Source organism: Pelophylax lessonae (assembly GCF_965119305.1).
Source record: "Pelophylax lessonae genome assembly, chromosome: 7".
Taxonomy (NCBI): Eukaryota; Metazoa; Chordata; class Amphibia; order Anura; family Ranidae; genus Pelophylax; species Pelophylax lessonae.
In genome coordinates, this window is record NC_138774.1 from 88,419,598 (window position 1) to 88,446,459 (window position 26,862).

Consider the following 26,862-nt stretch of genomic DNA (forward strand, 5'->3'; position numbering starts at 1 on the left):
ATCAGTGCCCACACTCAGTGCCCATAAATGCCTATATGAGCAGACACTGATGGGCACTGACTGGCAGCACAATGGGCACCGATTGTGGGCACTTATATGGCACTTTTTTCACGTTTGTACAATCAGGGCACTGGTGATCAGTGCCCTGATTTCTTTTCCCTGTGTCCCCTATGAGGAGGAGCCGCTGATCGGCTCTCCTCGCCTCACACACTGACAGTGTGAGCCGAGGAGAGCCGAATAACGGCACTTCCTTATTTACATGTGACCGGCTGTGAGAGAGGCTCAAGAGAGGGTGTTCTGGTGCGCTGTCATATGACAGCGTCCCAAGATAATAGCTACACCGCTCCGCCGTCATTTGACGGTGGGCAGGTAGTAAGTGGTTAATTAAAAAACTTTAAGACCAAACCTTTTCTGGTACTTTCTGTTTACAAGTTTAAATTAGTAATTTTTTGCTAGAAAATCACTTTTAACCCCAGACACCCTAGGCAATGTTTTATGTTACACAGTATTTGCATAGTGGTTTTTCAAACGCAATTTTTTTTGTTGGGGAATAAATACACTTTAATAAATAAAAAAAAAAAAAAACACAATACATACCCCAATTTTTTTTAGTAAAATATGAAATTTGATGTTATGCCAAGTAAATAGATACCTAACATGTCATGCTTGTGGAATGGCGACAAACTACGGTCCGTAAAAATCTCCATAGGAGACGCTTTAAACATTTTTACAGGTTACCTGTTTAGAGTTACAGAGGAGGTCTAGCGCTATAATTATTGCTTTCGCCCCAATGTTCAAGGGAATACCTCACATGTGTGGTGGGAACGGCATTTACATATGCGTTTGATTTTGCGCACGGAAGAATGGAGGCGCTTTACATTTTTATTTTTACACTGTCTCTTTAATTTTTTTTAATCGCTTTTATTTTTAATACAGGGAATGTAAAACATCCCTTGTAATAGAAAAGGAGGATGACCGGTCCTTTTTATGGAGCGATCTAGGGTCAAAAAGACGCTAACTCTTTCTTTTTTTCTTTTGATCTTTTGCTTTAAAAAAAAAAAAAAAAAAAAACTTCCACCCTGGACCCGTGACGTTACTACAGTCCTCCAAGGCCATAGGGACGATCAAAGACTATTTAGTCTTTTATCGCCTCTTTGACCAGCCCGCCGCACCATTGGATCATTTCTTAGGCACGCTGGTAAAAATGGTAAGTTTCTCCTGCTGCAGTCCCCCAGCTCTGCTGATCCTCTGCCTCTCAGTCCTCTCTTTCTCCGGTCCCCGCTCACCTTCTGCTATAGCGTCCCCATGTTACACACACCACGAGTACCGTCTGCTAGTTGCTCCACTCCATTGCAGACCCCGCTCACCTTCCTGTTGCTCCACGCTGCACACCAGATGTGATGTCTGCAACAGACACTCCCAGAATATATATACACAAGAACTGGAAGTGACTGCTGATGACGTCTTTCTGGTTCACTTGTTGGTTACCCAGTGCATCCTGGGATATCTATTACATGCAATACCTCCAAAACAAAGCGACGCTAATGCACTGTAAACTTACCATTTTATTTAGTGACAGGTGCTTTGATTGGCATTCAGAGTGCTTTAAAAAGTGTGTCCAATGCCATACTTTGAAGCAAGTGTAAACAAGCCCTAGGCAGCCCCTTCTGCGCAAACCGACGTAGCTGTAGGGGCTAGGGGGAAAGCGCGCGCAGAGGGGACTCCAATGCAAGGGGCAGGCGGCTCCGATTGCCGCCGGCCACCCGCAATCATTCCCCACTGAGAGAGAGAAACGATCAGAGACGAGGCTCTCATGCACATCACTGGATAGATCAGGTAAGAATTATGGAGGTGGGGGGGCTGCTGCGCGCAGAAGGTCATGCACATCACTGGATAGATCAGGTAAGTATTATGGAGGGGGGGGGGGGTGCTGCTGCGCGCAGAAGGTCATGCACATCACTGGATAGATCAGGTAAGTATTATGGAGGGGGGGGGGTGCTGCTGCGCGCAGAAGGTCGTGCACATCACTGGATAGATCAGGTAAGTATTATGGAGGTGGGGGGGGGGGGGCTGCTGCGCGCAGAAGGTTATGCGCATCACTGGATAGATCAGGTAAGTATTATGGAGAGGGGTGCTGCTGCGCGCAGAGGGTCATGCACATCACTGGATAGATCAGGTAAGTATTATGGAGGGGGGGGGGTGCTGCTGTGTGCAGAAGGTCATGCACATCACTGGATAGATCAGGTAAGTATTATGGAGGTGGGGGGGCTGCTGCGTGCAGAAGGTCATGCACATCACTGGGTAGATAAGGCAAGTATTATGATGGTGGGGGGCTGCTGCGCGCAGAAGGTCATGCACATCACTGGGTAGATAAGGTAAGTATTATGGAGGTGGGGGGGCTGCTACGCGCAGAAGGTCATGCACATCACTGGATAGATCAGGTAAGTATTATGGAGGGGGAGGGGGTGCTGCTGCACGCAGAAGGTCATGCACATCACTGGATAGATCAGGTAAGTATTATGGAGGTGGGGGGGCTGCTGCGTGCAGAAGGTCATGCACATCACTGGATAGATCAGGTAAGTATTATGGAGGGGGGGGGGGGGGGTGCTGCACGCAGAAGGTCATGCACAGCACATCACTGAGTAGATCAGGTAAGAATTATGGAGGTGGGGGGGCTGAAGGTTTTTTATCTTCAAGTATAGAATGCATGAAGGTAAAAAAACCTTCTGCCATTACAACCACTTTAAACTTAGGGGCTGGTGGGACCAGGGGATCTCCCACACAGAGAAGGTTGTTGAATTTTGAAGGCTTCCTCATAGAGACTGTCTGAGTCAATGCTCAATAGAGAGGTAGGTATGAACACTTTTCTTTAACAGCACCCCTAATAAAAAAAAACAAAAAAAAAAAAAACACAGAAATACAACAAATACCAGTAACCGGGTCGCCCCTTTTAACAATACAGATTTCAGGATTCATACAGTTTTTATTGCATTTTTTTAATGAAGTAAAGTAAATCTGTATTAACCAATGCAGAGTCCCCCAATAGAGGGGAATAAACTCTATGGTTTAAAAAGACTCACTGAGAGGAAAATGGACAAACTGCAGCAGGTATGAGCTGCACACGCTTTCTGTAGACTTCTAAACCTTTCCATCATGGCTGACCCTCCGGGGGTTCCGAGAGGCAAAGTTACGGCACTTTGCCATAGTGCTGAAGCTAGCTGACCCCTTCCTTCATCCAGCACATACCCATGGTCTAGTGGGGCTGCTAATCATTGTGATCGGCCAATAGGAATGTCCAGCCTAAAACTTAACAATAACCTCCAACACTACCCAGAAATGTCAGAGCTTCACCAGTTATCATACTTATTGCACTGCGGAGAGGGGAAAGGCTTTTACCCAGTGTGAGTCTTTTGATGCCTCAACATGGCATCTTTTAATGAAAAGGCTTGTTCACAGTACTTGCAGACAAATGGTTTCTCCCCTGAGTGCTGCCGTAGATGGACAATCAGGCTGGCATATTGGCAGTAACTCTTGCCGCATTCGCTGCACACATGCCGCTTCTGCTCTGCGTGCATCCCGGAGTGCTTGACCACACTGGATTGCCGAGTGAAGCCTTTCCCACACACGGGGCAGGAGTAGGGCTTTTCACCAGTGTGGACTACCTTATGGAGGACGAGATGCTGGCGATTGAAGAACCTCCGGTCACACTGGTTACATTTATAGGGCCGCTCTCCAGTATGTGTTCTCATGTGACTGTTCAAGTGACTTTTGCATTTGTATGTCTTATCGCACTCATCGCACGAAAATGGACGCTCTCCACTATGTATCTTCATGTGTTTCACAAGGGTCCATTTATTGCCAAATACTTTCCCACACACTTCACAAGGAGAAGACGGCTCTCCTGATCTTGGCTTGTGTGTCCTGGCTCTTTTACTTGTAGGTTCCGATGGTAAGTAGTCTTGGTCTGTACAGTCTGCAAGAAGAAAGAGTGACAGTTGAGGATCCCCATAGAAATTGTCATTGCATACAGGTTTTAAAAGTCCATCCTGAATTTTGTAGGAGTTCTAATTGGTAAAGGCCAACCTCACAGGGAATGGATATTTCAGTTTTCTGTGGGCACGGGTGGATTGAATCACCAGCCAACTATTTTTATCTATTAGACTTCACTTGCAATATTTTCTGCCTCCTCTAACTATGCCTTAAAGTGAACTGGTTTCTTGCCTACACAAGGTAGAGCAACAGGTTCACTTTAAAGCGGAGTTTCAGCCACAAAATCGACATAACCGATTTTGTGGCCATCCGCTTGCTTTTCCTCACCTGAAACAGAAATGGATAGTTAGGATTTTTTTTTTTTTTACTTACCTTGTAATTGTAGAAAAATATACTCACCTGTCTTCCACTTCCTCCCTCGGCGGTTGCGGCCCGCGCCGTCACTTCCAGTTTGCAATGATTCCTGGGAGCTGAACGTCATCGCTCCCAGGAATCAATGCGACGGCACCGGCCCTGATCGTCACTTCCGGTGCAGCGCCGCATTCCTTGCTAAACAGCTTCTGGGCATGCCCAGAAGCTGTGGAGGAATGCGGCGCTGCACCGGAAGTGACGAGAGGAGCCGGTGCAGGCGCATTCTTGGAGAAGAAGACACTGAAGAGGACGCAGAAGAGGATCGCGCTGGCTTCAGCTGCCCACATCAGAGATGGCAACGCTGGAGAAGAAATTTTAAAAGTGAGTATTTCTTCTTGCAGGTAAGTGCGAACCGGGACAGATCAGAGGCTAGCCATTGTGGAATGTACTAGCCCTGACTGTCCCGGGGGTATTTTCATTGAAAAAATGTTTTTGTGCCCGAAACTCCACTTTAATGTGTACCTTCATAAATGCATACACTTGGAAACAAAGGTAAGCTTTAGGAGTCTCCACTTACACAGAGCTTTGGACTTCCCATTTTACAAAACTTAAAGTGGAGTTCCACCCAAAAGTGGAACTTCCGCTCATTTGCTTCTTTCCCCCCTCCGGTGCCACATTTAGCACCTTTCGGGGGGAGGGGGTATCAGGTACCTGTTTTTGACAGGTACCCTTCCCCCACTTCCGGGAGATGGCACCGTCCCTCGGAAGTTTGGCCTCCTCCTCCTTCCCCCCCGCCGCCGAGCCAATCCAAATGTGCAGCGCGCTTCGCACATGCGCATTAGGGACCCACCCCTGAAGCTGCAGGGCTTCGCTGCCAGGTCCCCTCTCCGGCAATGGCGGCTGCAGCAGCTGACAGCCAATGGAAACATTGGCTGCGGTGCCGACATCGCTGGACTCCAGGACAGGTAAGTGTCCTAATATTAAAAGTCAGCAGCTACAGTATGCAGACAAGAGGGTATGCTTAGCTGAGAAAACCCCTCAGGCATGGTCAATGAGTCCTACAGGGTGACAACACCGGAGTGTCTATGCTGTAGGAAGAGGGTGACAATGCTTCTAGAATTTGAGTAATAATTTTGTAATGCAGTTAACCCTCTCCGGGAAGTTAAAAATAAAAAAGGAATAGTGGCAGGATCAACCGGTAAGAAGTGCTGTTATTAGAGGCAAACATTTAGACTTTTTTGGATGCATTACAATACCTGTTTGATTAAGCTGCCAACACACCACATCACATTTAATGAACATGGCACTATATCATAACAGATGGTTTCCAAGTACACTGTATTGCTTTAATGCATTGGGGTGCCATTAAAAATGAATGGAACTACAATGCGTTTCATGTATAATTGTAATACAGCAGCATAAATGGCCCATAACCCTTACAAAAAATGAAATACTGAGCAATGCACAAATTGTATTAAATACATTATATAAAAAAAAATGAAAATTAAATTTGTGGAATACATTTTAACAAAAGGGTGAACAATGTGCTTACCTTGACTGACTGTGTTCTCATATACTGACATATCTGAATCTTGGCTTTCCTCTCCCTCCTCCTTGATGCGATTGATGATATTGTAAACATGTTTGCGATCATGAGAACGAGGGACCTGGGGAGATTCTGGAGGGACATGAAAATGTGCAGCTTTTAAATATGTAAAGAAAGAATTCCTCTCTATGTACTACAGCAATTCTAACAAAGGGTGATCATTCCATACCCCGTGCAAGTATCATTTTACAGGTATCATCAGTGCCTGCCCCAACTCCTAAACCAGTATTCCTTCTGCAGTCATACAAGTGTACCCCCTAATGTGCATACCAGGGTTTGACTGGGGGGTTCCAATAAACGGCAGTGGAAGAGTGCAGGGAAGACACATATCAGTGGTTGGGATGGAGAACATGCCACTTTTTCATGAATGGTCAAAGAAACAGATTTACTTTGAAAGCCCAAATCTGGGCTCCTCCCCCTTCCTTTTCCAAAGTTTTCATGATAGTCTTGTGATGCCCTATGGTCATCTTCACCTCTACTCCACACAAGGTGGTCCTCAAGGATGCAGAGAGCAGTGTTGGCCTGATGTCAGCCCCACTCTCTGCACCATTACATGGTAGACATAGGGTGTTGTAATGATGGCTGTCCATGACACCCTGCACTCACAGTATGCCCTCAGTCTACTGGGTGTAGTAGTGGATTACAGCATAGAAAATGACTATTTTTCATGAATGTTCTGCTCTGTCAGGAGCCTTTTCCCAAAGTCAGAAATAAAAGCTGTAAAGATGTCCATGTAACTTAAGTAACTGATTACCTTCATCCGCACTGTCCTCAGTGTCACCAGAGGACTCTCCACCAGGTTCAGATTTAATATCAAATGAAGAAATAAAGTTGAATCCAGATGCACTTTGGGCTTCTTCAAAAGGTAGGCGAACATTTACAGTAGATAGAAGGGCTGATGTCCCATCTAAAAGAGAGAACATACACCTCTCAGGTTACATGGAAATGGTTCACCCTTACCATAGTAACGGTACAGATCTATTGGACAAAACTGTTTTGCTTTCAGTAAAGGAGACACTGAAAACGAAGAAAAAGTATTGGTTGGACATACAGTTTAAAGTGATTGTAGTCTCTCTTTTTTTTTTTTTTTAAATAACAAACACACGTTATACTTACCTCCTCTGTGCAGTTGGTTCTGAACAGGGCAGCCGGGATTCTCCTCTTCTCGGGTCTCTTGTTCCTTCTCCTGGCCCCTCCCTCCTATTGAGTGCCCCCACAAAAGCAGCTTGCTATGGGGGCACCTGAGCCGAGCTGCAGCTCGGTGTGTCTATTAAGACACAGAGCTACTGTTCGGCCCAGCCCCCTCTCTCTCCTGATAGGCTCACTGATTTTGATTGACAGCCATGGGAGCCAATGGCGCCGTGGCTGTATCGCAGCCAATCAGTAGGGAGAGTCCCAGGATGGCTGAGGGACTTGTGGACATCGCTAGACAGAGAGACAAAACTGCATCCTGAATTTCCGGTACCAAAATGTACATTCGGTGCACCTCTTATAATAAATTTACATTTTTTTTTTTTTTTTTACACACACACAATTTTTTTTTTTTTTTTACAATTAGGCTTCAACGCTGGTTCGATTACAAAAAAGAGCTATGGAAAAAACTGACAAGAGGTCTAACTTTTCTATATTCTATAAAAAAAAATAGAATTTTTGACTTACTGTAAAATCCATTTCTCTAATGTTCAGTGACGGACACAGCTCCTGATTCTCCATAACCATTGGGTTATACTGCCCCTAGAGGAGTAGGATACTAGGCAGGAAAAAGCTTGACTACACCTATGGGCAGTCCCAGGGGGTATACACCCACAGTCAGCTATAGGCACTCGGTTTTGTTACAAGAAATGTCAGAAGAAAGCCAACTCCAAAGAGGGGTGGGGTCTGTGTCCGTTAATGAACATCAGAGGAATGGATTTTACGATAAGTCAAAAAATCCCATTTTCTCTTTCGTTCATTGATGGACACAGCTTCTGATTCTTAACCACTGGGACGTCCCAAAGCAGTGTAAAACATGAGGGGTGGGAAAACAGCAGAAAACAATTCCCAAGGCTAACCATAGCCAACCAGGTAACATGGAGCTCAATCATAACAACTGGAGCTCACCTGAAAAAAACAAAACACCCTCAAAGAGGACCAGGTCCTCTAAACAGCAGCCTGCAAAACCTTGCGGCCAAAAGAAGCACAGACGACCAGATGGCTGCCTTGCAAACCTACATCACTGATGCCTGATGCCAGAAGGCCCAGGAGGCACTAAGCGCCCTTAGTAGAGTGTGCCTTAACAGGGAAAGGAGGAACCTGACCCCTAATTGAATAGGCCTGAATCACTGTCTGTCTGATCCATCCAGAAATGGTCACAGCAGAAGCGGCCAACCCTTTGAGGTCTAATCGTGAGTACAAACAAACAAACAGTCAGTCTGATTTCCTAAAAGACTTCGTAGCCAGGTACACCCTGATTGCCCGAACCACATCCAGGGAATGCAGAGCAATTTCCTTAGGATGTTTAGGCCTGGGACATAAGGAAGGCAACACAATGTCTTCATTCAAATGGAAATCAAAGACGACCTTTGGAAGGAACAATGGACAGGGACGAAGAACCACCTTAGCTCTGTAAACCAACAGGTAAGGTGAACGACAAGACAACCCTGCCAGCTCAGACACCCTGCACGCAGAATCAATAGGCACCAAAAAGGCAACCTTCTGGGACAACGCAAGCAGGGGTACCTCCCAATATTTTTAAAGGGAGATTCCTGGATAGCTGACAACACCAATTTGAGGACCCATGGCGGTAATGGTGACCGCACTGGATGAACCAAGTGTCGAGCTCCCTGGATAAAAAGGTACGCACCAAGGTATGTGTGGCCAATAGACGTTGAAAGAAAACCAACAAACCCGAAACCTGGTCCTTGATGGTACTCAAGACTAGGCGCTGCACAACCCCTCCTTGGAGGAAAGCCAAGTTCCGAGCCACCGAAAAAGGAGCGAGAGAGAACCCCAAAAGACTCACACCACGCAAAGTATGTCTTCCAAGTATGATGGTAGATCTTCCTAGAGGTAGATTTTTAACCTTGAACAGCGTAGGAATCACCGATTCAGACAAACCTCTATCCTTCAGCACCTGGCTAGAGATCTGGTGTGGAACTGTGCAAACGGAACCGCCTCAAAAAGGTAGACATCATCAGGCCCAGCACCCACATGCAAGCCCAGAGGGATGACCATCTGCTGGACAACAGAAGCTGAATTGCCTCCTGCATTTTTTTTCCAGAGGAAGCAACACTCTGGCTGAGGCCGAACCCACCCAGATAGTTCAGTTTTGTGGACAGAACCAGAGCAGGCTTCTGAAGGTTCAACCGAACTCCCTCAGAGATCGCAGAGCAATCTCCAAGGTGTCTATCAGAGCAGTCGGAGACTCTGCTCACAGAAGATGGATCGTCCAGGTATCCCAGTACCGCGATGCAACAATGCTAGCCCCGGGGTCAACACTTGTAAAGACCTGAGGAGTGGAGGCGAGACCAAAAGGTAAATGCCACAAACTGATAATGCTCCCCTCCCACGGCAAAGCGGATGAAGTGCTAGTGACCAGCACGTATTGGAATGTGAAGGTAGATGTCCTTGATGTCAATGGAAGCGAGAAAATCCCCCAGATGTAGGGACGCCACTACCGTGCGAATGGACTCCATTCGGAACCTCTGTACCTGCACAAAGCAGTTTAGCGCCTTGAGGTCCAGAACTGGACGTACCTTGCCTTCCTTTCAGGAAACTGAACAGGTTTGAGTATCCCGAACCCGGGACAATCACCCCATGAAGTAACAAGTCTTGCACTGCCCCACAGTGACCCCGTAAGCGATCTGGGGAAAAGTGAAGGTTGAAAGGGAAGAACCTTTCCGGAGGAAAAGACCGAAACTCGATCTTGTAGCCAGACCGAATGACTTTGTGGACCCACTTGGCCTGTACAAGAGAGGTCCACGGATCCGGAAATCAGCAAAGACGTCCCCCCACCCCAGATACGGGTGGGGGCAGCCCTTCATGCAGAGGAAGCCTTGTCCGCAGGTCTGGAAGAGCCCCTCGTTGCTTGCCAGATTAGGTCATCTTGGAACCTCCGGGGGAAACCCTGAAGGACTTTTATCCCTTGGGGGACGAAAAAGGCCTCTTATGAGCCGAGAAGAATGACCTATGTCTGCGACGGGGTTCCTTGCCCTCCGTAGCCTGTGGAAGAAGAGTACTCTTTCCCCTTTGAGACCCTTAATGATGTCATCCAAGGAAGCTCCAAACAGGTGATCCCCCGCCAAGGGGGGATCAGATAAGGCCTTCTTGGAAGTCTGGTCCGCAGACAAGATAAGACGCTGAAGGACCACTGCTGATACAGACAGCCTAAAATCAAAGGAGCCGCATCCAAAGAGGCATCACAGAAACTGTAGCCCCTGGATCAACTGATCTGCCAGCTCCACAAAAGCAGGGGGAAGCCGTTTCCCCTCCAGGTCCTGGTGTAAAAGTTTGGCCCACTCATCAGAGTTTGCGACACCAGGGCAATTTAGTAAATACTGCCCAAAGCCAAACCAGCCATAGTGAAACATATGGTGGGCCAGAGCCTCCACTCTCCTATCAACTGGATATTTAAAGGCCAAGGACTCTGCAACCGGAATTAAGGTAGCTTTATTTAACCTGGAAACCAGCGAGTCCACTACAGGTGGGACCGTCCATTTTTTAAACAGGGAATCCTTATAAGGATACCACATAGCAAAACGCTTAGGAATCACAAGAGTGGGTTTTGGACAACCCCACTGTTATGTGACAATGTTGTCAAAGTAAGCAGGAAAAGGGGAACACCCCTAGCCACAGTGGAGGACCTGTGGTGCCAAAAGGGACCTGCGCCTCCGATGCAGCATCTCCGACATGTTTAAAATTTCAAGCTCTGACATAATCAGTGCATCCACCAGCGCTTTTTCATGCACAGCTAGAGGAGCAGAAGAAACATCCTCACTGTCTGAGCAGCCAGGGTGGGTGGACACAGACCCAGTAGGCAGCCAAAACAGATTCAGGATCTGATGGACAGATAATGCAGGGAAGGGCGATGCACACTATATACTAGGTCACCCAGAAAAACATAATCAGGGGAGGACCGCCGACTGCGATCCCGCAAGGGGGATGCTGACCCAGGGTCCACGAATGGACCTCCTACTGGACCCCGCAAAAAACAAGTGGGTCGCCCTCTGAGCCCCTCCATAGATGCCCGCACAAAAAAAAAAAAAAAAATGTAAAAAGGAAAAAAATTACTACGACCAGAGATCCCAGCAAGGAACTAGGTACTTACTCCTGACTAGGCAGAAAAAAAAAAATACTGAGTGCCTATAGCTGAGTAGCTTTTTCTGCTGTTTTCCCACTCCTCATGTTTGATACTGCTTTGGGATGTCCCAATGGTTAAGAAGACTCAGGAGCTGTGTCCGTCAATTAACAAAAGAGAAAATGGGATTTTTGATTTACTGTAAAATCCTTTTCGCTCTGTGGAGTTGGCTCTCTTCTGACACTGCTTGTAACAAAACCGAGTGCCTATAGCTGAGTGTAGGTGTATGCCCCCTGGGACTGCCCATAGGCATAGTCAAGCTTTCTCCTGCCTAGTGTCCTACTCCTGTAGGTGGCAGTATAACCCAATGGTTAAGAAAAAATCATGAGCTGTGTCCATAAACGAAAGAGAAAAAAAGTTTTGACTTTATATACACATTAGATATCAGAGTGGTCTGCTGCTGTCCTATGCACGCAGTAAAGCCAGTTTAGGAGGAAATAAAAACAACAGTATATTTTTTGGGTTGAAGGTTGAAACAAAAAGCAGCTAGAGCAAACCCATAAACACATGGAAAGAACATAGAAAGATGGGTGCAAGCAGCCACCTGGTGAGAAGTAAAAGCAGGACCCATGTACTTTAAGGCAATCCAACACATCTCTAAGCATAAAGCCAAGCATACTGACAATCTCTATTCATAGTGAATACTTGCCAGCAAAAAGATGAGGTTCTCTATCCGGCTCCTCCTTAATGCAGAGATTGATGGGGTAGTTTTTTTCTGTACTATCCAGCACTGGGGATGTTGGTTGTTCTGAAATCAAACAAACAAAAAACAAATCCACATCAAGCCACAAAGGTTATATAAATCTATTTTCAGGTGATTGGGCACTGGCAAAAGAGAGGCTACAGGGGCAGTGCCCAAATAAATCTTCCTGCTTATAGCATGCCTTTGCAAGAATACTAAGACGATATAGGTCTTCTTACTGAGAGAAATAAAACAGTTATCTCATCTTTTTGTCTTTTGCCTGTAATGTTGCTTTGGACACTAAAGCCTGTGTTAGGCGTTCTCCTTGGCACATTTGAGTTAGCTGCAGGGTGCTATACAGGTCCAGGGCCATTGTCCACCGCCAATAAAGCCTGATGACTGAGGACCCTTTCTGGGGTATTCCCACCGGGGGGGGGGGGGGGGAAGACCTAGATGGGCTTGCATCCTGATGCCTGGTTTGGGACTAGAAAAAGACAGCAGGTGTAAGTCAGGGCTTTATCTTTAAACTGATCCAGCAGGGGTGCAGTTTTTTTTTCAGGGTACAGCCGCAACACTTTCTTACGGTCACAGATCACAGCCTTGAGGAGCAGGCTGAAACACAATACATGCTGTTGCAGCCATAGAGCACGGGTTGCAACCCTTTTCATTGAGTCTGTCACAGTCTTGAATTTTTTAACTTTTAAATTTGCCATTCTTACGTCCCCCCTGACGTAGTGAATTTGTTTGGCACTGGAGTCGGGAGAATCTTTTTCATCCAGTGATGTGGACAGTTCTCACAACAGGTGCCAGCCTGTTGAGCTGGGGTGGAGTCCTGGATACCCTCTCGGTTCAGGGTCCTTGGTCGCTGGGGGGGAAGCTCGGTCTCCCATCAACATCCTAGATGTCAGGCAACTTGGTCAGCCCTTCAGAATTGGACCACCTGTCTCTGGGCTCACCCAACCAGAATCCAGTCAGACAATGTCACAGCAGTGGCTTATGTCAATCATCAGGGAGCACTAGAAGTGGCATAGTTTAACCACTTACCGCCCGCCCGCCGTCATATGACGGCGGGACGGTGCGGCTATTATCCTGGGCGGACGTCATATGACGTGACCCAGTAAATGCACGGCAGGCGCGCGATCGCGGGCGCGCCGCCGTGCACTGCCGGTGTCGGCGTGTCCCCGGGACACAGCCGGTCACCGGCAGGGGGGAAACAGCCAATGGGCGTGGCTGTTTCCCACGTGATCGGCTGTGTTCCAATGACACAGCCGATCACAATGGAGGCGGCCGGGAGATGACCGCGCATGCGCGATCGGGAGCGCGCAGCGCGGTCATGTCGGTGGCACTGTGTTCCGTAGGAACACAGCTGTCACCGGCGGTAGTAAACAGTCACTGACAGTGACTGTTTACTAAGTGATCGGCTGTGAATCCATTCACAGCCGATCACAAAATGTAAACACAGAGCAGTAACTGACTGTTACTAGCTCTTCTCCCCTCATACAGTTTCCAGTATGAGGGGAGAAGAGCTAGAAATAGTGAGTTACTGCTCTGTACACATGTAAAAAGTAAAATCACACTAAAATCACAGTAATAAAGGTCCCCACACAGTCCCCAGCCCCCCCCAATGTCACCTGTCACCCAACAGTCACCTCATCAGTGCCCAGAAATTGACACCCATAACGTTCACATGTGAGCGCAGCGATCGCGGGCAAAATCACCGCGATTCTGCCCGCGATCCGGAAATCATTGCAAATTGCGGGACGCCTGTGCGTTGCCCGTGATTTGCAATAGCACCCCAAACGCTGTGCGATGTTGCCGCCATTTCCGCCTGCCAAATCGCAGTAACATCGCGCAAACATCGCATGACGCCCAAAAAAGTACAAGAGTTTCTTTGGGGCGTCATGCGTTGTTTGCGTGATGTTACCGCGATTCGGCAGGCGGAAATCGCAGCAACATCGCACAGCGGGCAACGCACAGGCGTCCCGCCATTTGCAATGATTTCTGGATCGCGGGCAGAATCGCAGTGATTCTGCCCGTGATCGCTACGCTCACATGTGAATGTAGCCTAAAGTTCACCGGTCACCAGAGACTGCCATCAGTACCGCCGTGCACCATCGCCCGTCACCTGTCACCCATCAGTGACCATCGCCCCGTCACCTGTCACCCCATCAATCACCGTCACCTGTCACCCCATCAGTCATCGTCATCTGTCACCCCATCAGTCATCGTAACCTGTCACCCCATCAGTCACCGTCACCTGTCACCCCATCAGTCATCGTCACCTGTCACCCCATCAGTCACCGTCATCTGTCACCCTATCAATCATCGTCACTTGACACCCCATCAGTGATCGTCACTTGTCACCCCATCAATCATCGTCACATGTCACCCGGTCAGTGATTGTCATCTGTCACCTCATCAATCATCGTCACCTGTCACCTCATCAATCATCATCACCTGTCACCCCATCAGTCATCATCACCTGTCACCCCATCCGTCATCGTCACCTGTCACCCCATCAGTCATCGTCACCTGTCACCCCATCAGTCATCGTCACCTGTTTGCCATATACATGCAATCACTTACTGACCGCCTAACGACTATATGCGTCGGCCATTAAAAGCTAAATACTGGGGTTATGGCAGAAGATAGCCCCCATAACCCCGGTATTTTTTGAAACGGCGGGCGGTCGGCTTTCAGATAAGGGTGGTCCCAGTGGCGGATTCGCCGCGGAATTACCCTTACGGTGCAGGGGAAGAGGTGCCCCCCCCCCTCCTGCCGCGTCCCAGACGTTTTCCCAGCTTACCGGACCCGCCGGCAGCGGGGAAAACTATCCGGTCCCGGATCCTCAGAGACAGGAAGTCGAGTGAGGGCAAGATGGCCCTCACTCAACTCTATGGTCTTGGAGGACCGGAGCTACGTCAAAAGATGTTGCCTAGCAACCGGTTTAAAGGGCCGCTTTTTTTTTTTGCTTTTTTTTTTTTCCTCTTTCAACAATTTTTTTTTTTTTTTTTCTTTTTTAGTGTAGTTGTGAGGTGTGAGGTCTTTTTGACCCCAGATCTCACAATAAAGAGGACCTGTCATGCCTATTTCTATTACAAGGGATGTTTACATTCCTTGTAATAGGAATAAAAATTATCAAAACATTTTTTTTTTTTAAACTGTGTAAAAATAAAAAAATAATAAATAAAATAAATAGGAAAAAAAAAAAAAAAAAAAATTAAAGCGCCCTGTCCCCGTTAGCTCGCGCGCAGAAGCAAACGCATACGCAAGTCCCGCCCACATATGTAAACGGTGTTCAAACCATACATGTGAGGTATCGCCGCGATCGTTAGAGCGAGAGCAATAATTTAAGCCCTAGACCTCTTCTGTAACTCTAAGCTAGTAACCTGCAGAAATTTTTAAAATGTTGCCTATGGGGATTTTTAAGTACCAATGTTTGGCGCCATTCTGTGAGCATGCGCAATTTTGAAGCATGACATGTTGGGTATCTAATTACTCGGCGTAACATTATCGTTCACATTATGGAAAAAAAATTTGCTAAATTTACTGTTTTCTTATTTTTTAGATCAAAAAAGTGATTTTTTTTCAAAAAAAATCGCATTTGGAAGACTGCTGCGCAAATATGGTGTGATAAAAAATATTGCAACGATCTCCATTTTATTCTCTAGGGTCTCTGCTAAAAAAAAATATATAATGTTTGGGGGTTCCAAGTAGTTTTCTAGCAAAAAAATGATTTTAGCTTGTAAACACCAAGTGTCAAAAATAGGCCCAGTCTTAAAGTGGATAAATGGACAACTTTGTGTAAAGCGCTACTTGGATGTTAAGCCTATGTATGTGGCCAGGCTGTGAAAAAGTGTTACACATGTGGTATCGCCATACTCAGGAGGAATAGCAGAATGTATTTTGGGGTGCAATTTTTGCTATGTACATGCTATGTGTTAGAAATATTGCATAAATGGACAGCTTTGTGTAAAAAAAAATGTGTTTTCATTTTCTTTCCACATTTTCCAAAAACTTGTGGAAAAAAATGACATATTCAAAAGACTCATTATGCCTCAAAAATTATACGTTGGGGTGTTTGCTTTCCAAAATGGGGTCATTTTATAGGGGTTTCCATTGTCCTGGTGCTCCAGGGCCTTCAAAAGTACGATAGGTTGTCAGGAAATTATATGTGAAATTTGTGCTCCTAGAATGCCGGACGGTGCTGGTTGGATGTTAGGCCTCTGTATGTGGCCAGGCTGTGAAAAAGTCTCACACATGTGGTATCGCCATACTCAGAAGGAGTAGTAGAATGTGTTTTGGGGTGTAGTTGCAAGTATACATGTGCTGTGTGAGAGAAATAACCTGTTAATACGGCAATTTGTAAAAAAAAAATAAAATAAAAAAAAAAATCTTCATTTTGCAAAGCATTGTGGGAAAAAATTACAACTTCAAAAAACTCACCATGCCCCTTATTAAATACCTTGGAATGTCTACTTTCCAAAAAGGGGTCATTTGGGGGGTATTTGTACTTTCCTGACTTTTTAGTGTCTCAAGAAATGAGATAGGCCTTCAGTACATCAGGTGTGATCAAGTGTGATCAATTTTCAATGATTCACACCATAGCTTGTGGACTCTATAACTTTCACAAAGACCAAATAATATACACTTACTTGGGTTATTTTTACCAAAGATAAGTAGCAGTATAAATTTTGGCCAAAATTTGTGAAGAAAAATTACTAATTTGCAAAATTTTATGACAGAAACAAAGAAAAATGCGTTTTTTCACAATATTTTCAGTCTTTTTTTATTTATAGCACAAAAAATAAAAAACCCAGTAGTGATTAAATACCATCAAAAGAAAGCTCTATTTGTGTGAAAAAAAGGACACAATTTTTGAATGGGTACAGTGTTGCATGACTGAGTAATTCTCAGTCAAAGTGTGAGAGCGCTGAAAGCTGAAAATCGGTCTGGGCAGGAAGGGGGTGAAAGTGCACTGTAGGTAAGTGGTTAAAGAAAGTCTAACCTCATTCTACCTTGGGCAGAACTACATTCCCTGCGCTGATCTCACCACACCAGGCATGGACAATTATCAGGTCAACTTCCTCAAAAGTCAACGTCTTGATCTAGGGAATGGTCTCTCCACTCGGTGGTGTTTCAAACCCTCCCTCAGAAATCGATCTTCTGGCATCAGGGTTTAACAACAAACTGGACAAATCTGTTGCCAGGTCTAAGGATCCTTAAGCCTTCACAGCGGATTCTCTGGCTATTGAGTGGCTTCAGTTCAGCCTGATCTATGCCTTTCTCCCTTTACAGATTCTCATTTGTCTGATCCAAAGGATTGAGAAAAAGGACGTTTCATTGATTCTCTTGCCATCGAACTGGCCCAGGAGGACGCGGCACTTTGCAATACTCAGACTCCTGGCAGATTGTCCATGGGCCCTTCGATAACATTGAATCTTCTGTCCTAGGGGCCAGTTCGCCATTCTGCTTCTTGGTCACTGTCTTAAATGATTGCCCTGCTGAAGCCCAGGTCCTGAGAGACAGAGGTTTATTAGACTTGGTCATCTCTACATTCCTGAATGCTAGAAATTCAATGTCCCACGATATCTACCACTGCACACGGTGGGTTTACTTTACACAGTGCAGTGCTAGGAAATTCCATCCTAGGAAAAACACAGTGGGAGGAATACTGTCCTTCTTTCAATCTGGTCTGGAGTAGCATCAATGGACAAATCTCAGACCTGGCCATTCCGTTTCAAAGACTATTTGCAGTTCATTCCCCAATTAGGGCCTTTGCTCTGCTCACATCACTTTTCCTGTATGCTCCCCCAGTGATGCTGTGGGAACTTCATCTGGTTCTTTCACCTCTGACTACCTTTAAACCATCAGGTATATTCCTTTAGCCTACCTCACTTCCAAGGTGGCCTTTCTCGTTGCCTTATCTCCATGAGGCAGGTGCCTGGGTTAGTGGCTTTATTGTGCAAGGAGCCTTTCCTGATATTAAAGCTACTCCCACCACCATTCTGAGACTAATCTATCTACCCTGTGAAAAGCCTAAAATAAGGTATAATGGAAACAGAAAAAAAAAATAATTGGCATGTTAATAAGGTGGGAGGGAGGGAGGAATCAGGAAAAATGAAATATAGGCAGATAAACTTTAGCTTTAGAAAAACTATATTATAGGACTGCAGACTATAACTGAAGCAAACAGAGAAAATGTATAAAAACATAGGAACATACAAGATGGATGTAAGAAGTGTGCTTATTAGGAATTAAACTCAGGACATGTGCACTTCAAAGCAATACAACACATCACCAAGCCATGCATATTGTTGACGTCTACTCCTTATAAACTTCAATTTGAACACCTACCAGTGGAATGATGAAATTCCTCAATCGGCTCCTCTTTAATGCAGAGATTGATGGGGTAATTGTTTTCTGTGCTTTTCCGCACTGGGGCTTCTGAAATAGATTAAAAGCAAAACGCCATATTAAACCATGTTTTCTTAAACATCCGCCACCACTTCGCCCTCCCCCCCCAAAGAAAAAAAAATCTCTGGTATGCATGGGCACCTACTGTAGAGAAGAGCTCCCCCTCTCCTCTTCCCCATAAAAAAAGAGTGAGGAGCACTGTAGGTCACAGAATTAATAAGGCAGAATGCTAAATGTTAACACTAAGCACAGATTTAAGCAGCATCAACTTTTTTTTTTTGCATTTAAACTGATACAACAAAACTCTTTCAAAGTTACGTTTAACCGACGGAGAAGAAGCAAAATAAGAGAAATAGATTTATAAGATGTACAAAAACAGCGCTACTAGGCATACATATTCAAATGAGATAAGTGAAATATAAAGTGCATCAGTGACAACCTCTAAAATCAGTCATAAGAAAATATTATACCAAATATAAAATGATTTTGCCGAAAATACAATTGCTGTGCTTACATCATTAAAAGTCCAAATTTAAAGTGCAATAAAATTGTATTAATTGTGCAAAATTATTGTGCAAACAGTGCTAAATAAGGTGCAGTCCAAAGAAAGTTCTTCACTTAAATAGGTATTCGTGCTGAAAAAAGTGCAAAAATATGGAACGCTTCACGAATATGCGTGTCATCCTTGCGCAGGGGCCATGCTAATCTTCTCTGTATCGTTCCAATTTTAGTATATGTGCTGCCGAGGCAAGCACTTTCTTTGGACTGCACCTTATTTAGCACTGTTTGCACAATAATTTTGCACAATTAATACAATTTTATTGCACTTTAAATTTGGACTTTTAATGATGTAAGCACAGCAATTGTATTTTCGGCAAAATCATTTTATATTTGGTATATTATTTTCTTATGACTGATTTTAGAGGTTGTCACTGATGCACTTTATATTTCACTTATCTCATTTGATTATGTATGCCTAGTAGCGCTGTTTTTGTACATCTTATAAGTCTTCTTGGTTTTTTACCTTGTGAGCAGCAGCTGCAGACGGCACTATTTATTATCTATTTATGTAGCGTGGGTTTTAATACACATATTTTTTTAAAGAGAAATAGATTATTTTACCCTCTCATGGGACTTTGTCGGCAACCAAACACATGAAAATAGAAACATTTATTTAAAAGTACAAAAATGGTTTTCTTTATTGAGAACACATCATAAAATTCACCACTTGTGGCATTTTTTTTTTAAAAACAATGTTTTTTCATATACATTCACATAAGAGACAGAGAATCAGTATTGCAAAGATACAGATAGTGATCTGACCAGTTATTGTCCCCTAACTGGGATATCACGTCCACAGTGCGCTTCAACTGGAACTATTGGGATTGTCCCAGTTGAAGCGCACTGTGGAAGTGACATCCCATTTAGAGGACAGCAATTGGTCGTACCACTAACTGTCAAGTATATCTTTGTAATATTTATCCTGGGTCTTTCTTGTGATTGTATACAAAAAAAATAGTTTTAAAAAATGCCAAAAATCCAAGTTGTGAATTTTATGATGTGTTATCAATAAAGAAAACCATTTTTGCACTTTTAAAAAGTGTTTATATTTTCATATGTTTGGTTGCCAACAAAGTCCCATGAGAGGGTGAAAATCATTTCAATTTTGATGTATTATGGATGGGGACAACCCTTACCTACATTTGAAAGGATAAAACAAGCTTTAAAATAGATTGTTAGAGTTTACATACACAAATATAAAGCAGGTCTGTCATGAGAGGAATATGAAGGCTGCTAATGTTGACCTCTCCCTCTGAAAATCACAGTTGTCTGGCTTCTGTACCTTCTGACCTGTAACAATTAAGAGAGTAGGAATTATAACTTTTCAGCTTTTGCATGCTTGTTGGGTCTGTGATTCACACGAATTGAAGCCAGACAACTAGCAGTTTCAGAAGGTGTGCTTCACCTAGGTTTCCCTATTGACAGGTCAACATTATATCAGGGTAACAGACTTTAAACGGCATACGAAGATTGGCACAATGACAACTGGAAGAGTTATAAATACTGGAGAAAACTGACGTTTATTTCCACTATATTTACCCCTGGAAGCTGATACCATCATAATCTGTTATCGAGCAAAGTGCTTCTCCTCCAACACCCGTGAGATAGGGTGTTCAAGAGCTTCCATGACAAACTCCTGAAGAAGCTTTTTTCTCCCCATTAGTGGCTTCCCATGCCTTGCTCTGCATGGAGATGTCCTTGGTAGAGGCGCGGGGTTTCGCTTCCTCATGTTAGAGCCTTCCCCTAATGACTGGTGATCTAATGACTGGTGATCTAATGACTGGTGGGGTAATTATCAAGAAGTAGCATGAGAGATGGGGGAAGCACAGATCCACATGCTGGATTGAGCAGAGAGATACTTGCAAAGCAGGTCCTCAGGTACAGCTTCCTCTTCAGCAAGGAGAACCGTGATCAGCACAGTAATGACATTACCAAATCTCACTCTAAGTCTAGTGAGACTAGCAGTCAGATGGAGCAATGCTTTATAATGCAGATATGCAGCCATGGGACTCAAGGCACAGGAGTGTCTAGGTAGAAGAAGGGAACTGTTGTATTCTCAGGAGGAAATCAAGATAAAAAGTAAATCTTTAAAGCAGTTGTAAACCTAAAAAAAAAAAAAAAAAAACCCTGCAAGACAAAGGCATAATTAGCTAGTATGCATCGCATACTAGCTCATTATGAATTACTTACCTTAGAACGAAGCCTCGACACGGACCCCCGGACACCGCTGTGGGAGCTGACATGATCCCTCGGCGTCTCTTCCGGGTTTGGCGGCTCCGGCACTGTGATTGGCCGGAACCGCGATGACGTCACTCCCGTGCGCGGGAGTCATTTTCCAGCAAGCTTCCGTCAAGGAAAGCTGAAGGTCCGTGGGACCTTCAGCACGCATGCGCCGCTCGCGTGAGCGGCTGCATTGTAACGCTCCTGCGTTTCTTATATGGTGTGGATTTTCAGCTGCAGAAATAGATCCACGTCAGTAGTCATGTAAGAGATATGCTGAGATACCATTCCCAACCTCAATGACTCATCATGTGTGGAAGGTCTTATTTCAGCCAGTAAATACACACAGTTAGCAAGCTGGTTCCTAGAATGACTTTATGCATGTGGTAACACAATGATGAAGGTTGAGGGATAGGTTGAGTGAAGGTGATAGACACTTGAAGGTGAGACAGTAGCAGATGGATGCAGGAAGGTTTAGCAATGTTGTATGATAGCAGATGATAGAATAGCAGGTGGACATACAAAAGAGATCAACCCAGTGCAGAAAAGTAGCAGTAGTCTCAAGAGCTAGCAATCTAGTTTATGCAGATGTAATAAACAGTCTTTACTATGCAGAGCTAGATAGTGTAAGCTTAGTATAAGTTTATAGAGAATTCCCCTGCGGGGTACTTAGCACTATTAGCGATACAGCCGAAGGGTGGTTCAGGAGAGGCGGATGATCCAGTAGCGGGATAAAGGGATCAGCGCAGCGAGGTTCCGTCAGCGAAGTAAGCTTGCAAGCATGGAAGCTTCAAGCAAGGTTAGCATCCAAGTAAGGGTGTTTGAACGAACACATGTGAGTGAGAACCGACGCCTTAAATAGCCATCTAGTCCGGCGCTGAGTGATGACAGCTCCAGTCTTAAAGGTGTATGCGCACCTTTCCAAAAGTAAATGGTAGGGCGCATACACTTGTGGAAAATGTAATTTAGGGTACCAAAGGTACCGGAACATTACATGCATGCAGTGTAAATATCTCCTAAACCGTGCCGGTTTAGGAGATAATAATTGTACCTACAGGTAAGCCTTATTATAGGCTTACCTGTAGTTAAAAGTGGAAAAAAGCCGTATACTACCGCTTTAAGGGTGCTGTTTAAGCACAATTACAATTTCTAGATACTGGTAGCTTGCTTGATAATAGACTGTGAAGATGCTGTACATTTTTCCCAAAGATTTTTGAAGTTAGTTCTCACCAATGATACAGGTGTCCTGGAACTTCTTAGATTGCTCTCTATGTCCTTCAAGATATTCCCCCTCATCCTCAGAGATGGAGACAGCAACATCCTCACACTTTAAAGGCACCTGAAATAAAGAGGGAGCATAGGATAGGATAAGACAACTTTTGAAGAACAAGTGGAAGGAGCTAAATTATCTGTTATCTGCAAGTAAAGGTAGAAGAGGCAAAGATCCTTGAGCTCTCTGCCATCCAGAGTTTGGTAGGGAAGGAAATAATATACAGTCCATTCATAAAGAATTCAGACCCCCCTCACTTTGTTCAATTTTGTTAGGTTGCAGCCTGATACTGCAGTTGTGTTATTACAGTTTTTATTCTCATTAATCTACATTCAGTACCCCATAATGACAAAGTTAAAACATCATTTTAGAAAGGTCTGTGAATTTATTTAAAATAAAAAAACTGAAATTTTACATTTACTAAGTATGCAGACCCTTTACTCAGTACTTTGTTGGAAGAACCTTTGGCAGCAATTACAGCCTCAAGTATTATTGGGTAGAATGTGAAAAGCTTTGCAAACCTGGATTGGGAGACTTTCTGCCATTCTTCTTTGCAAATCCTCTCAAGCTCAGTCACATTGGATGGGGACCATCGTTGGACAGCCATTTTCAGGTCTCTCCATAGATGTTCAATAGGGTTCAAGTCAGGGTTCTTTACATTTACAGAGTTGTCCCTAACCCACTCCTGTGTTGTCTTGGCTTTGTGTTTAGGATCGTTGTCATGTTGGAAGGTGACATTTCGGGTTTTCATTGAGGTGATCTCTGTACTTTGCTCCATTCTGCTTTCCCTCAACCTTGACCAGTCTCTCAGAATTGAAGTCAAACAGTTTCAATTTTGGTCTCATCAGACCAGAGAATCTTGTTCCTCACAGTCAGAGTCCTTAAAGTGCTTTTTTGCAAACTCTAAGCAGGCTTTCATGTGTTTTGCACTGAGGAGAGGCTTCCGTTTAGCCACCCTGCCATAAAACCCAGATCAGTTGAGGGCTGCAGTGATGGGTCTCTGTAACAGATCACCAATACTTGGACCAAGTATTTCTGTCTTAGGTCTCCAGAATCTCACGTGATGCAGTGACCTGGCCCCTCAATTCCCCCCCCAGAATCTCACGTGATGCAGTGACCTGGCCCCTCAATTCTCCCCCAAACATCAGCCTAAGCTTGATGAAGGGTAAAACAAAAGACACTTTATTCAACAACTCACTTCCAATATATACAGTCTCATGTGTTTGATTTCATTATCATATGCAAATGCATAGAGAACATAGTCAACATACCTTGGTCATCTTGAAAGAGACAATAGGTGAATGAGACTGCAACATTATCACAATTAACTCAACACACAACAAGCCCCCAAAACAAAGCCGAATACATATTCCTAGAGGTGTAAAGACAAAACCACCTCTAAACAGATGACAGCAGAAGACGTAGGCTCGCAGACTGCCCGTTTTCGCTTTCAAAACACCTTACTATAAATGTCAATACACATCCCCACAGCAGACAATCGCTGAGTTTGACGTCATTAGCAACTCTTTAGTCTCTCAATGTGAGGAGAAGTCCTCTGCTGCAACAGGCAGCTTTAGGCTTGTAACATTGATCCCAGTCTGAGTCTGTATCTTGGGGTGACATGGATTTGAGTCCAAAGCAACACTACTCCCATGGTCCTCCAGCATATACCCCCACACAGAGGTGCACTCCCCTACAAGCCAGGGCCCATAGTCCGTGGGCAGGAGTCTGGCCACCACACACCTCCAGTAGCACGTGACGAACGTCCCAGCAAATGAGCGTTCGTCAGTCTCCTTCTGCTGGAACTTTATCCCATCCCCACATAGGATCTCTGGAGCTCAGTCAGAGTGACCATCAGGTTCTTGATCACCTCTATTATGAAGGCCCTTCCCCCCCCCCCCCCCGACTGCTCAGTTTGGCTGGGCGACCAACTCTTGGAAGAGTCCTGGTTGTGCCAAACTTCTTCCATTTGAGAATTATGGAGTCCACTGTGTTCTTGGGAATCTTCAGTGCAGCAGAAATTTTTTGTAGTCTTCCCCAGATCTGTGCCTTGCAGTAGTTCTGTCTCTGCAGGCAGTTCCTTTGACCTCATGGCTTTTGTATGTATACCGTATGCATTGTCAGCTGTGAGGCCTTTTATAGAAAGGTGTGTGTGTGTGTGTGTGTGTGTGTGCGTGCGCGCGCGCCTTTCCAAATCACTTCCAATCAATTTAATTTACCGGTGAACTTCAATCAAGGTGTTCTAACATCTCAGCAACGATTAAGAAAGTGTTGTTGTGAAGGGTCTGAATACCAATGTAATATTTCAGTTTTTCTTTTTTCATACATTTGCAAAAGTTTCCAAAATTCTGTTTTCACTTTGTTATTATGGGGTACGGAGCATAGATTAATGAGAAAATAAAAAAAAAAAACACACACACACACAATGGGGTTGATTTAATAAAACTGGAGCACTCACAATCTGGTTCAGTTGTACATGTTATCCAATCTGTTTCTAACTTCAGTTGGTTCAATTAAGCTTTGACAAAAAAAAAAAAAAAACTGAAAGCTGATGCGCCAGGTTTTGCTCTCCAATTTTAGTAAATCAACCCCAGTATATATAAATGTATTTTACTAATGAATTTCCCACCTCCCTAGTCAGTCGGACAATTTTGTTGGCCAGCTCTGCAATCATCTTCGGAGTCTTGTGCTCCATTCCCAGGAGAGTAAAGGAGAGCGCTGGACATCCAGAAGTGGAGTCACACACGTTGATTTTAACCTCTACAGCACGAATGCTGAATGTACATCGAGTCTCTTCACAACAATAAAATCCTGCACAAAGAGAGGAAGAGATCCTCTGTGAAACCTAAAGCAGAACGTTACCCATAACAACTTGATAAATAATGTTCTTTAGCAAGGAACATACAGTGGGTAAAGAAAAGAATCACCCCCATTAAAAATAATCACATTTTGTTGCTTTGCACCCTGAACTAAAGACAGACACAGTTTTTGTTTTATCCAGATGTATGCAACTTATAACATCCTAACATGTCAGAAAAAAACAGAATCGCTGAGTTGGAAAATAGATTATCCCCTTGTGGCAGTATTTTGTTGAACCACCTTTTGCTTTAATTACAGCCTTTAACCTGTCGGGATAGGTCTCTACTAACTTAGTACATCTAGACTTTGCAATATTTGCCCACTCTTCTTTGCAGAACTGCTCAATGATGGTGGCCATTTGTGGATTGCAGTCTTCATGTCATTCCATAGATTTTCAATGGGGTTTAAGTCTGGGCTCTGGTTAGGCCATGCAAGAACATTCACAGACATTCACCCTTTTCTCCTTTAACCACTGTGTGGTCATTTTTGCAGTGTGCTTTTGGTCATTGTCATGTTGGAAGGTAAACCTTCTTACCATTGACAACTTTCTGGCAGAGGGTAGCAGATTTTCCTCAAGAATTTGACTTATTTTGGCCCATCCATTTTTCCTTCTATCCTGACAAGTGCTCCAGTCCCTGCTGCTGAGAAACACCCCCATAACAGGATATTACCACCTCCATGGCTTACTGTAGGATTGGTGCTATTTGGATGATGAGCTGTATTGGATTTCCGCCAGACATATCGTTTGGTGTCAAGGCCAAATAATTACATTTTAGTCTCATCTGACCATAACACCTTTTTCCACATGGCCTCAGAATCTTCAAGGGGCAATTCGGCAAAGCTCAGTCGTGGCTGCCTGTGGCCTTTCTTGAGGAGTGGCTCTTTTTTTGCCACCCTTCCCTACAAGCCACGATTGTGGAGAATTTGTGATATTGTTGTCACATGCACAATGACCACTCTTGGTCATAAATTCCTGTAACTGCTTCAGAGTTGCTGTAGGCCTCTTGATAGCCTCTCTGACCACTTTCCTCCTTGCTCTTTCATCCAGTTTGGAGCGACGTCCTGATCCAGGGAGGGTTTGTTTTGTACCAAATACTTTCCACTTCTTAATAATAGACTGTGATTCTAGGCATTGATAAAGCCTTTATATTTTTTTTTTTTGTATTAATCTCTTGACTTGTGCCGGTCCACAACTTTATCCCTGAGATCTTTTGACAGTACCTTGCCACCCATAGTGGTTTGCGTCAGTTGCACTACCAAGGACTGAAATGCTCCAGGAAAGCGCTTTTCATGCTGAGCTAATCAAAATGTCCACAGCTGATCACAGTTGAACGTCAAATGGCTTTGAGTAGCATTGAGAAGGTGATTATCTACACCGGATAGAGATTTTTTTTTTGGGGGGGGGGGATCCTTTTTTCAACAGTGATTCTGTTTTTTTCTGACGTGTTGGTGGCATATCATTCATTTGGATGTTATAAGTTGTAAATACAGCTGGATAAAACAAACACAGTGTGTCTTCATTTCAGGCTGCAAAGCAAGGGGGATTCTTTTCTATACCCACTGTACATTTC

General features: G+C 44.5%; 1 protein-coding gene across 1 annotated transcript in view; it reads right to left on the bottom strand.

Moving 5' to 3' along the window:
* Positions 1-3,080: 3,080 nt before the first annotated feature.
* The window catches only part of LOC309560289 (uncharacterized protein), a 31,623-nt gene continuing 7,841 nt past the window's right edge, over positions 3,081-26,862 (bottom strand). Inside the window, exons 2-8 of the mRNA XM_082263888.1 lie at positions 25,062-25,243; positions 22,393-22,501; positions 18,322-18,411; positions 11,932-12,030; positions 6,702-6,854; positions 5,894-6,019; positions 3,081-3,973 (exon numbers count right to left, since the gene is read on the bottom strand). Coding sequence (XP_082120014.1) covers positions 3,393-3,973; positions 5,894-6,019; positions 6,702-6,854; positions 11,932-12,030; positions 18,322-18,411; positions 22,393-22,501; positions 25,062-25,243 — 1,340 coding nt within the window. The 3' untranslated portion in view covers positions 3,081-3,392. The remainder of the gene's footprint in view (positions 3,974-5,893; positions 6,020-6,701; positions 6,855-11,931; positions 12,031-18,321; positions 18,412-22,392; positions 22,502-25,061; positions 25,244-26,862) is intronic.